The 13,296-nt window shown below is 40.2% G+C and overlaps 1 protein-coding gene across 2 annotated transcripts in view; it reads left to right on the top strand.

Moving 5' to 3' along the window:
- The window catches only part of LOC103681552 (zinc finger protein 571-like), a 31,047-nt gene that overhangs the window by 7,349 nt on the left and 10,402 nt on the right, over positions 1–13,296 (top strand). Inside the window, exons 3-5 of one of the 2 annotated variants that reach the window (XR_005835482.1) lie at positions 5,596–5,681; positions 7,847–7,973; positions 12,033–12,121. Coding sequence is in view for 1 of the 2 variants with exons in the window: in XM_008711145.2 (XP_008709367.1) it covers positions 5,596–5,681; positions 7,847–7,973; positions 12,033–12,046 (227 nt within the window). In the remaining variant the exon portion in view is untranslated. Of the gene's footprint in view, positions 1–5,595; positions 5,682–7,846; positions 7,974–12,032; positions 12,382–13,296 lie in introns of those variants that run through there. The other variant, XM_008711145.2, reaches the window with a different exon arrangement.

Raw genomic sequence — 13,296 nt, 5'->3', positions numbered from 1 at the left:
CAGGATCTTGTTGAGGATTTTGGCGTCCATATTCATTAGGGAAATCGGTCTGTAATTCTCCTTTTTGATGGAGTCTTTCCCTGGTTTGGGGATCAAGGTAATATTGGCCTCATAGAATGAGTTTGGTAGCTTTTCTTCTGTTTCTATTTTTTGAAATAGCTTTAGAATAGTACTGTTTCTTCTTTGAATGTTTGGTAGAAATCCCCAGGAAAACCGTCCAGGCCTGGAGTTTTGTTATTTGGAAGGTTGTTTATCACTGACTCAAACTCTTCATAATTAATTGGCCTGTTTAAAAAATCAATTTCTTCCTGTTTCAGTCTTGGTAGCTTTTAGGTTTCCAGGAAGGCCTCCATCTCTTCCAGATTGCTTAATGTATGGGCATATAGCTGTTGATGAACGTTTCTAATAATCCTTCCAATTTCATTAGTGTTGGTTGTGACCTCTCCTTTTTCATTCATAATTTTATTAATTTGGGTCCTTTCTCTATTCTTTTGGATAAGTCTTGCCAGTGGTCTGCCAATTTTATGGATTCTCTCAAAGAACCAGCTTCTAGTTCTATTGATCTGCTCTACCGTACTCCTGGTTTCTAATTCATTGATGTCTGCTCTAATCTTGGTCAACTGCTTCCTCGTACGTGGATTAGGCCTGTCCCTCTGTTACTGTTCCAGCTTCTTGAGGTGAGAATATAAAAACTACATTTTAGATTTTTCTATTCTTTTGAGTGAGGCTTGGATGGCTATGTATTTCCCCTTAGGACTGCCTTTGCAGTATCCCATATGTTTTGGACCGTTTTGTTTTCATTCTCGTTGGTCTCCATAAATTGTTTAAATTGATTTTTGACTTTCTGGTTTATCGAGTCATTCCTGAGCAGGATGGTTCTTAGTCTCCTAGTGTTTGAGTTTCTTCCAAATTTTTCCTTGTGGTGAGTTCCAATTTCAGAGTGTTGTGCCCTAAGAATATGCATGGAATAATTTCAATCTTTTGGTATCGGTTGAGACCTGTTTTGTGTCCCAGAACATGGTCTATTCTTGAGAATGTTCCATGGGCTAAAATAGAATGAGTATTCTTTGGTCTGGGGTGTAGTGGTCTATATATATCTATGAGGTCCAACTTGTCGAGTATGGCATTCAAAGGTCTTGTTTCTTTGTTGATTTCTTGCTTAGGTGATCTGTCTATTGCTGATAGTGGAGTGTTGAGGTCTCCTACTATTAGCGTATTTTTATCTATACATCTCTTTATTGTGCTTAAGCGTTGGCTTGTGTATCTTGCTGCTCCCCTGTTGGGGGCATATATATTTATAATTGTCATATCCACTTGTTGGATACATCCTTTAAGAATAATATAGTGCCCTTCTGTTCTCTAACTATAGTCTTTAGTTTAAAATCCAATCTGTCTGATATGAGAATTGCTACCCCAACTTTCTTTTGAGGTCCATTGGCATCAAAGATGGTGTTCCATCCCTTACTTTCAGTCTGAAGGTATCTTTGGGTTCAAAATGCGTCTCTTGTAGATAGCAAATGGATGGGTCATGTCTTTTTATCCAATCTGCAAGCCTGTGTCATCTTATGGGAACATTTAGGCCATTTACATTGAGACTGATTATTGAGAGATATGATTTTAATGATGCCATGTTGCCAGTAAACTCTCTTTTCTATAGATTGTGACTTTCTGTTCTGTATCACTCTTGAGGCCTTTTTACTTTTATAGAACCCCCTTAATATCTCCTGTAGTGCTGGTTTCATGGTTACGAAATTTTTCAATGACTGGCGATTCTGGAAGGTCTTTATTTCTCCATCAATTCTGAATGACAGCCTTGCTGGATAAAGGATCCTTGGCTGCATGTTTTTCTCTGAAAGAGCTTTAAAAATGCCCCCCTCCCCAACCCTTTCTCTCATTCCAGTTCTGTGTTGACAGGTCTGTCGTAATTCTGATATCTTTGCCTTGGTACGTGAGAAATTTCTTTGCCGTGGCTGCTTTCAATACTGTATCCTTGGATCTAATATTTGCGACATGCACTATGACGTGACGTGGTGTAGGTTTGTCGTGGTTGAGCTTGGGAGGGGTCCTTTCTGCCTCTTGGACACGAATATTTGTTTCCCTTGCTAGATTAGGGAAGTTTTCAGCTACGGTTTGTTCAAATATCTCTTCTAGCCCTCTGTTTTTCTCCACCCCCTCGGGGATGCCAATGATTCTGACATTGGTACGTTTCATTGAGTGAGTAATCTCCTGTAACCTACATTCCTGAGCATGGATTTTTTTGAGTCCAAATTCTATTTTAGCTTTTTCTTTTTCTAACCCATGCTCCAATTCGCTGATACGTTCTTCTGCCTCATTCACCCTGGCCGTCAGAGCCTCTAGTTTTGACTGCATTTGGCTCATAAAATTTTAATTTCTGCCAGATTCGCTCTCATTTCTGCCCTTAGAGATTCTATATTCTCATTAACATTTTCGTTAATACTTTTTTCAAGTCTACACATCATCTTTACCATTGTTACTCTGAATTCCATTTCTGATAATTTGGTTATATCCATATCCATTAGTTCTGTGGCAGAGGCCACAGACTCATTGTCTTTTCTTTGCTGGGGGGGATTTCTCCTTCTCGTCATTCTGATGAGGAGCGGTTGTGGGGTTGTCCAGAGCCCAAATTATTGACTGGGACCCAGGCAGTGCGCACTTGTTTTAGAGGGATCTTAGGGATGTGTGCTTCTTGATTTTTCAGCCTGCCTTCTGGGGGAGGGGCCTGCCGTGCTGATGCTCAGGCAACCCTGTTTGGGTAGAGTCTCCGTGTCCCCTGCGAGGTGGTATGGGGATGGGCACCCTGTGAGCTGGTGTTTCCAGGCTTTTGCTCTCTGGCGGCTTTCCTTGGTGGTTTGCTGTGCCTCTTCTGAGAGTCAGAACAGCAGTGGCCGAATCTCAGCCTCTGTCTCAGAACAGAGGGATCTCGGACTGTTCTCCACTGATGTTATGGCCACTTTAACTCTGTTGCTGTTGGTGCTGGTCAAACCTGCAGTGTCCCAGGATGTGCGCCCCACAGCCGGTGTCCCAGCCCTCACTTCCAGGGCTGGCGCGTCTCTGTCCTTGTCTTTCTAACACCGCCAGCCGCCAGCTGCCCCTGTGCCTGGAGCTCCCGGTCTCAGTCTGGATCCGGTGAGCACACTGGAGCTCCATGAGAAGTCTGGTGGCGCACGTTCCCCGGCTCACGGTCTCAGTCTATCTCTTGTGGGTGCCGGTCCACGAGTCCGCTCGCTCCCCCGTGCAGGTGGCTACCGCTTCCTGGCACCCAAGTGTGGCGTCTCCCTCCCCCTTCCATTTATCTTCTGATATCTCTGCGTGGTTTCACGGCTCCCCCCTTCGTACCTCAATACTCAGCGCTGGAGATGTTCATTTGTAGAGATCCAGGTGTATCTTCCTGCATCTCAGGCTGATTCCGTGGATGCTCAGGATGGTCTGGTACCTATCCAGCCCGACTCAGGGGACCTGCTGAAAAAGGGGTCCCCTACTCCTCTGCCATCTTAACTCCGAGAAATGCTGTTCTAACCATTTATTCAAATCTATTTCTATGTCTTTCAGGAGTATTTCAAGTTTTTCTTCTTGCAGGTTTTATGCATTTCTCGTCAAGCTTGGGCCTAGGTATTTCATCCTTTTTGTGGTTTTTCTTTATTATATTTTCTTTGTGATTATTGTTTTATATATAAAGGCCATTTCTTTTCATGCTAATTTTATATCCTGCTAATTTACTAAGTTCTCTTTTCATTTGTTTTTGCTTTTTTTTTCTTTCATTGAACTCCTGAGGTTATTAAGCATGTTGTCATATCTCATACAGAGTTTTACCTATTCTTTTCCCATTCTTGTTGCTCTTGTTGATTTCTCTTGCCTTTTTATATTGGCTAATATAGCTAATACAATGATAAATGACAGTGAGAGTAGTGGGTATTCTTCCCTTGTTTCTACTGTTAACCTGGAAATAGAGTGCTGCCATGAGAGGCAAACGAGCATTTATTAGGATAAAAACATTTCAATTCAGGGAGCACAGATTCAGGTAGAAACCAAATAATGTCCCACTTGTAGACTGAAAGCAAGGATTTTTTTTTCTACATGAGTTAAGAAAGAAAAAAAAAAGGCTAAACTCCTCTTGGTTATACACTGATTGACTACTGATTATATCTTCAGAGAGTCCACAACCATTAGTCTTATGATCAGGATCTGTTCTCCTGCTGACATTTCAAGCAGTTGCCTGGAACAGCTGCTGTTTTGGCCAGTCTGCAGGTTTTGGCCCAGTTCAAACAGAGAGGCATAAGGCAGTTTCTGAAATGGTCCATCTGGCTTCATTTTAAAACAGCTCCATTCGTCTCAGTTAAATATCATTAAAATAGTCATCAATTCCTATTTCTTCTTGTGTTCTTATCAGGAATGGGTGGTGAATTTTGTGAAATTTTTTTTGGCATATATGAAAACAGTATGATTTTCTTCCATAGAACAATTAATATCATGGATTATATAGTGGACATTCTAATATCAAATCATCTTTTTATTACGGAGAAAGTCCCACTTAATTATATTTGTTTTTTAAACATGATGTTGGGTTTTTGTTTGCTGGTATATCAAATTTTGCAAGAGTATTTGTGATATAATAATGTATTTGGTTTTTATCCCTAGTTCTTGGCATCCAAAGCTCCTAACACCCTTGGAATTTTCTGCGTGATAGGAGTGCTTTTATTTTTCATAACAAGCCCCTGAATTTATGCTAATGAAGTGGCTAGGGGTGGACTCCTACACAGTCTCAGAATGGGGTTGGGGTCACCAGGAAGACTAAGTGATTAGAGGATTGGAACCTTCCAACCCATCCACTGACCTCCAGGAAAGGTGGGTGGGTGGCACTGGAGATAAAGGGCCATAAACTCTCTTGCACTATGAGATTCAGTGAGCTTCTGGGTTGAATGCATTCAGCTGTTGTGAGGGTGGCATTCCCAGAGAGCGCATGGAAAGCTCCAAGCATTCCCCCTGCCAATATCTTTTCTTATGCATCTTTTCCATTTGGCTGTTTCAGAGTTGTATCCTTTATAATAAATTCACAAATGTAAGTAGAGAACCTTCCTGAGTTATGTGTGTCATCCTAGCAAAGTATGAAACCTAGAGGGAGATCGTGGGAACCCCCAGTTTATAGCTGGTTGGTCAGAAGTCCTGGTGGCCAGGGATTTCAGTTTGGCTTCTTTTAGTTAGGAGTTAGGAGCAGCCTTGTGGGAGTGAGCCCTTAAGCTGTGGGAGCAAAGCATCTCACTTCATGCTTGTATGTATGTGTCTGGGGGGGATACCTGGGGAAGCTGTGCTCACCAGGGCTCCCTAGGTATGTTCCTATACTAAGGATGTGAGATATCCTGGGAAACTAGTACCTTCTGAGGCCCTATTTAGCATTATGGGGATTAAGGAAAGGTCTGGCCTGAATTCCTTCTGCTGTGGCTGTATTCCATTGGGCTTGTAGGAAGGCTAAGATTTTTCCAAATTCCCTCACAGAAGTGAAATAAAGGTAGTTCCAAGGTGCTTATTTTGTGGGCTTTGAGGCAAGCCTGACCTCATGGCTTCTTTTTCACTCTCCAGCCCTGCCTTCTCTGGACTCTGCATATCTCCAGGAGAAGAACCCAGAAAACCAATCAGTCCTGACAGTTCTAAAAAACATGCCCCATGTGAGTTGCTATTTCATTTTTCCTCCTTTAAGTGCAATCATTTGTTGTGTGATGTGAACACCAGATTTATTTATCCCAAAATTTTCTGCTGCCTTAGTTGCCTAAGGGAACCACTCCCAAATTTTTCCCATTCCAGTGACTGATCCAAGCAAAGAGCTCCATTCTTCTCTAAATGCTTTTCCCCTCACCAGACAGTGTTTAGGTGTTTTTTTTCAGCTCATTTTTTTTTATTTTAAAGATTTTATTTATTTATTTGAGAGAGAGAGAGACAGCCAGCAAGAGAGGGAACACAAGCAGGGGGAGTGGGAGAGGAAGAAGCAGCCTCCCAGCAGAGCAGGGAGCCCGATGCGGGGCTCGATCCCAGGACCCCAGGATCACGCCTTGGGCCAAAGGCAGACGCTTAACGACTGAGCCACCCAGGCGCCCCTTTCTCAGCTCATTCTACATATCTTACATGCGAAGTCTTCTACAGGAGCCCTAAGGAGGCAGAAATATCTCCCCTTAAGAGCAGTATTAGTATAATGGTTGCTTGAGGTAGTTACACAGCACCCATAACAAACTGATTTCTACAAACCTAGGTTTCCAACTTGGAAGTGACAGCATTTCTGCTGGATGTTCCAATTCTCAGTGTGTGATGACACTTGCTGCGAGGCTTTTAAGATCGGGTGGGGAACTGAGTGTGAGAAGGAAGAGATCTTGCCTCTTGTATAGTTTCCTGTTGATGCTGTAACAAATTATTACAAAGTTTGTGACTTAAAACAACCCAAGTTTATTATCTATACTTATGGAGGTCAAAGTCTGAAATTGGTTTTACAGGCTAAAATCAAGGTGTTGGTAGGTCTGTGTTCTTCTGAAGGTTCCAGAGGAGAATCTATCCTTGCATTTTTCCAGCTGCTATAGTCTGCCCACGTCCCTTGGCTCATGGCTCTGTTCCATTTTCAGAGCCAGCAATCATTCTGACTTCTGCTTTCATTATCACATCCCCTTCTCTGACTCTTCTGCTTGCCTCTATCACTTAAAATACCCTTATGATTACACTGGGCCCAACCAGATAATCCAGGGTAATTTACCCATCTAAAGATCCGTAATCACATCTACATTTGTCATGTAAGTTTACGTACTCAAAGATTCCAGGGATTCAGATGTGGACATCTTTGGGGGGCTGTTATTCTGTGTACCACAACCCTCTTGCCCAGGAACCAATGAGAGGGTGATCGGCGGTCAGGTTTACCTTGGAGTTGGCCAGAATGTGTCCGTGATGCCAGTAGCACCTAGATTAGCATCCATCAGCTTGCACACAAGGAAGTAGAAATAGAATCTGCCAGATGCCTACTCTCTTGTAAATTGGAGATTCTTAGTGCTCAAAGACATTAGAGAATTTAATTGAAATACTCCCAAATAAGATCATTTCATCCATAAAATGGAAATATCAATTATATTCAGTGATATAATATTGTGTCTTGAAGAATTTGAATCTTCAAAAAATTCTTTTTTTAAAGATTTTATTTATTTATTTGTTTAGAGAGAGAAAACGTGTGAGTGGGAGGAGAGGCAGAAGGAGAGGGAGAGAGAGAATCCCAAGTAGACTCCCTGCCGAGTGGGGCACCCCATACAGGGCTCAATCCCAGGACCCTGGGATCATGACTTGCGCTGAAGTCAGATGCTTAACTGACTGAGCCACCCAGGCATCCCCCTAAATTCTATGTTTTAGCCTAGAGATTTGTTAAAAATTATTTGGAAAAATTTCATTAAATTTGTTTACCTTTTCCTTTAAGGGGAGAAGAGAAGAAAAGAACTCATATTTATTGAGAATTTATTATTTTTTGAGAATTTGAAAGCTTAATATGCTGTGTGGCTGTATATACGATTTCATTTAATTAGAGAACTGCATTCATCTGGCCTTTTGTATTCCTGGACTTTTCTGGATAATAGAATTATCCTATTATACGTAGGAAGTTTTATCTTCCTCGGTAGCAATAGGAGTGATCAAGGATCACATTGACACTATAGTTCAGGCACCTAATTTCCTTTAATGTTACAAGGTGTTCAGCCATTACCTATTTACTGTGTCATCCCCTTCCTTCATGCCCTCCTCTTTCTTTCCTCACTTTATCTCAAAGTCATTGTCATATTTTCACCAATAATAAATGGATTTATTGTTTCAGCGGTTGGTGACATTCAGGGATGTGGCCATCGACTTCTCTCCGGAGGAGTGGGAATGCCTTAACGCCACTCAGAGGGACTTGTACAGGGATGTGATGTTGGAGAACTACAGCAACCTGATCTCACTGGGTAAGATCATCTTCTACGATACTCAGAACTTATCTCCCATATTTTCTGCCTGCGTCATTATGATTTTCTAATTTTTATTCCCTAAGGAAAGCTTTGAGTTTTTTGGAGGTAGAAGTGTAACTGAACTCAAGTAGTTCACTGCTTGGCATGCACCAAATTGAACACAAACCAAGGAAATGTTGAAAACAAAGAACTTTTTGTTACTTGTTACAAGTAAGGACACTGGGAGATCGCTCTGAGAGCACTGTCTCCCTCTGTGGTTAGTACAGGAAGTTATTATGCAGTGTGGCAGGGCAGGGGCAGGGAGTCATATGGGCACTTCTGGTTCACTTGCACATGTCCAGCATTTCAACGTGCCAGTGTGGACATTGTATGTTCAAAAAATGGTGGAAAACTCTACTCATAGAAGGAGATCTTAGTAGTATTTTTTTAAATTTAAATTCAATTAGCCAATATATAGTACATCTTAGTATTATAATGAGCTAAGGGTAACTTCAGGTCAGCTCAGGGGGGCTTCTGTGCAGGTCCTCACCTCCCTTCTGGCTCAAACTGATTCAGTTGAGGGGCTGTCGGGCTAAACACACATAGCAAGGGGCAATCAGATAAAACACCTGCTCAGGTGTCTCCTTGGCTGGAATTGTTGGTTCTGCAAAACAAGAAACATTCCTTCCCTCTTTTTTCCCCTTCTCTTCCTCCCTTCTGCTGATAGCTTTTTAAAAACATTATAATAATATTTTTTATTATATTATGTTAGTCACCGTACAGTACATCACTGGTTTTTTATGTAAAGTTCGATGATTCATTAGTTGCGTATAACACCCAGTACACCATGCAATACGTGCCCTCCTTACTACCCATCACCAGTCTATCCCATTCCCCCACCCCTCTCCCCTCTGAGGTCCTCAGTTTGTTTCTCAGAGTCCATAGTCTCTCATGCTTCATTCCCCCTTCTGATTAACCCCTCCTTTCTTTATCCCTTTCTTCCCCTACCAATCTTCCTAGTTCTTATGATCCATAGATGAGAGAAACCATATGATAATTGTCTTTCTCTGCTTGACTTATTTCACTTAGCATTATCTCCTCCAGTGCCGTATATGTTGCAGCAAATGTTGAGAACTCGTTCTTTATGATAGCTGAGTAATATTCCATTGTATATATGGACCACAACTCTTAATGCAGGCATCTGTTGAAGGGCATCTCAGCTCCTTCCACGATTTACCTATTGTGGACAAAGCTGCTATGAACATTGAATGCATATGGCCCTTCTCTTCACTACGTCTGTATCTTTGGGGTAAATACCCAGTAGTGCAATGGCTGGATCATAGGGTAGCTCAATTTTTAACTTTTTAAGGGACCTCCACACTGTTTTCCAGAGTGGCTGTACCAACTTGCATTCCCACCAACAATGTAGGAGGGATCCCCTTTCTCCACATCCTCTCCAACAATTGTTGCTTCTTGTTTTGTCAGTTTTTGCCATTCTAACTGGTGTAAGGTGGTATCTCAGTGTGGTTTTGATTTGAATTTCCTTGATGGCTAATGATTTTGAACATTTTTTCATGTGTCTGTTAGCCATTTGTATGTCTTCATTGGAAAAGTGTCTGTTCATATCTTCTGCCCATTTTTTGATTTGTTTATTTGTTTCTCGTGTATTGAGTTTGAGAAGTTCTTTGTAGATCTTGGATACCAGTCCTTTATCTGTAGTGTCATTTGCAAATATATTCTCCCATTCCGTGGGCTGCCTCTTAGTTTTTCTGACTGTTTCCTTGGATGTGCAGAAACTTTTAATCTTGATGAAGTCCCATAAATTCATTTTATCTTTTGTTTCTCTTGCCTTTGGGGATGTGTCATGAAAAAGGTTGCTTTGGCCGATGTCGTAGAGGTTGCTGCCTATGTTCTCCTCTAGAATTTTGATGGATTCCTGTCTCACATCGAGGTCTTTCATCCATTTGGAGTTTATTTTTGTGTATGGTGTGAGAGAGTGGTCAAGTTTCATTCTTTTGCATGTAGCTGTCCAATTTTCCCAGCACCATTTATTGAAGAGACTGTCTTTTTCCCACCGGATGTTTTTTCCTGCTTTATCAAATATTAGTTGCCCAAAGAGCCGAGGGTCCATTTCTGGGCTCTCTATTCTGTTCCATTGGTCTATGTGTCTGTTTTTGTGCCAGTACCATGCTGTCTTTGTGATCACAGCTTTGTAGTACAGCTCGAAATCCGGCATTGTGATGCCCCCAGCTTTGTTTTTCCTTTTCAACAGTTCCTTGGAGATTCGGGGCCTTTTCTGTTTCCATACAAATTTAAGGACTATTTGTTCCAGTTCTTTGAAAAATGTCCTCCTGTGCAGAAGCTTTTTATCTTGATGAAGTCCCACAAGTTCATTTTATCTTTTGTTTCTCTTGCTTTGGAGATGTGTCATGAAAAAGTTTGCTTTGGCCGATGTTGTAGAGGTTGCTGCCTATGTTCTCTTCTAGGATTTTGATGGATTCCTGTCTCACATCGAGGTCTTTCATCCTTTTGGAGTTTATCTTTGTGTATGGTGTGAGAGAGTGATCAAGCAGAGAAGGACAATTATCATATGGTTTCACTCATTTATGGAACATAAGAAGTAGGAAGATCAGTAGGAGAAGAAAGGGAAGAAGAAAGGGGGGGTAAACAGAAGGGGGAATGAACCATGAGAGACTATGGACTCTGGGAAACAAACTGGGGGCTTCAGAGGGGAGGAGGTGGGGGAATATCCCCTGTAAATAGGGATAGGCTGGTGATGGGTATTAAGGAGGGCACGTATTGCATGGTGCCCTGGGTGTTATACGCAACTAATGAATCATGGAACTTTACATCAAAAACTAGAGATGTACTGTATGGTGACTAATATAACATAATAAAAAAAATAAAAGAGAAGAGTATAGATAACTGTTCATACTTTGCTCTTCTTCTTTTTTTTAACCTTTACCACATCCCCTAATTTTTTCTCCAGTATTTAAATGCAAATCATATCATTTCACTCACCAACCCTTTAATATGTCTGGCAAATAAAGATTTCCATTTGAATTAACTGCACTCTCTTTACCACAGCCAACTAAATTAACAAAATTACTTAATATCTAATACCCAATCCATGTTCAATTTTTCATGACTTCCTTAAAATATCTATTCAGTTATCTGTTCAAGTCTGGACCCAAGAATGTTTCACACTTTGAATCTGGTTGATATGTTTCAACGATGACAGTTCTCCATTTTCCTCCGTCCTTACCACGCCACTCATTTATTGAAGAAACTTGGTTATTTGTCCTGTAGAATTTTCCATGTTCTGATTTGGCCAGTTGTGATCTTCACTATACCACTTAAAGGGTTTTTAAATTCATTTTATTTCCTATCAACTGGTAATTAAATCAAGAGGCTAAAATAATCAGGTTCAATGTTGGGAAATATATCTTAAGTAGTACTTTCTACTTCCTATGGCATCATATTAGGAGGCATATTAAAACCATATTGTTCCAATTTAATGTTGCTAAGATTGGCTAATTAGTTCAGGTGTCATCAACCTGATTGAAATTCCCAATCACCCATTTATTATGGATTGTTGCTAAATCCATTATTTTATTAAAGGATGCCAAATGTAAACTTTCTAAGTCTGTCATTCTTTCTGAAAATATGAGCTAATTCTTTTATAATAAAATCTTCTCTCACCAACTATTTGATTACAGCTTGTACAGAAGAATCATGATAAATACTTGGCTCTGTTCCTTTATTATTGAAATTTCAGAAGGAGCTAGTACTCTGGCGAATTCCATAAAGGGCTCTTTCATTTTTTTTTTTCATTTTGAATTTAGGAAGTTTTACCTACAGTCATGGTTTCAACCCACTGCAATAGTTTTTGATGCTCAAATTATCCTATTTTTGGTCAGTTCCTTTTTGTTGATGATCCTATGGTCTTTGATAGCTTTATTGCTTTTAGGCACAATAAGATGTTTTATGATAATCATATGTACATTTCCTACCCTTGACCTGTCTTATTTCTTCAAGGAGCCCTTGCTTCTTTCTTTCTTTTTTTTTTTTTTTTAGAAAACAGAATTTGAAAACCACAGTTTGGATACTTGGGGAGCTCACTGCTTCTATGTCATGAATGCTTTCAAATCCTTTGGTGGACAGAGGTAGGAAATACATACTTTCAATTCAAATGAAAGACTATGAGGTATTTTACTTCTTTATGTTTTTCTTTTGAAAAAAATAACTCCTCATGAAATTATGTAATTAATTTTGAACTCACCTAAAATACCAATATCACCATTAACAAGACTAGTAAAGGCAGTTTAGATTTCTTTATATTTTTCTTTGACTTTGAGATATTCTAATAGTAAGTCAAAATATTTTTTCAAAAGATTTTTATTTATTTGAGAGGGAGAGCATGAGCATGAGTGGGGGAGGAGCAGAGGGAGAGGGACAAGCAGACTCTGTGCTGAGCACAGAGCCCAACATGGAGCTTGGTCACACAACCCTGAGATCATAATCTGAGCTGAAATCAAGAGTTGGACACCTAACCAACTGAGCCACCCAGGTGCCCCAGTAAGTAAAAATATTTTAACATCACTTGAAATTATTGTTCTTTATGTTATCATGCTATAATATGATGTAGAATCAAATTCATTGGCTTTGATATATAGGTTTGCTATTTTCCTTTGACTTCATTTTTTAAAAATTTATTTTAGAGAGAGAGTGCATGAGCCAGGGCAGGGGAGGAGCAGAGAGAGAATTTCAAACAGACTCCCCACTGAGTGTGGAGCCTGACACGGGGCTTGATTTCACAACCCTGAGATCATGACCTGAGCTGAAATCAAGAGTTGGACGCTTAACCCAACTGAGCCAACTGCCCCTGATTTAATTTTTAAAATAAAAGATGATATGTAAAATATCTACATGGGTCCAAAGTCAAAATAGAAATCAAGGTATAACCAAAGGTTATTTGATCCTTGCTCTCTCCTAACTCTTGTTTTGTGTTGAGATTTCTTGTTGAAAGTACAGGCATATATAGTATTCCTCTCTTCTTCCACAAATATTAGCATAATATACATATCATTTTGAACTCACCTATTTTTCATTTAACATATCCTGAAGATCACTCCCTAGGAGTATACAGGTAAGCAATATTCCACTGCACATTCATATAATTAATTTAGCCAGTCTGTTGCTGGACACCTGGGTTGTTTCCAGTTTGCTGCATTTACAAATAGTGTTTTTTAAAAATTCCTTTGTGCATACATTTTGTAATTTTACCAGTGTATCTTTGGGATAGAAGCAAGGGTGCTGATCTTACAGTAAATGCATGAGA

The sequence above is a fragment of the Ursus maritimus genome, unplaced genomic scaffold (genome assembly GCF_017311325.1).
Source record: "Ursus maritimus isolate PB19 unplaced genomic scaffold, ASM1731132v1 scaffold_19, whole genome shotgun sequence".
NCBI classification, from domain to species: Eukaryota; Metazoa; Chordata; class Mammalia; order Carnivora; family Ursidae; genus Ursus; species Ursus maritimus.
This window is presented reverse-complemented; position numbering and strand designations above follow the sequence as displayed.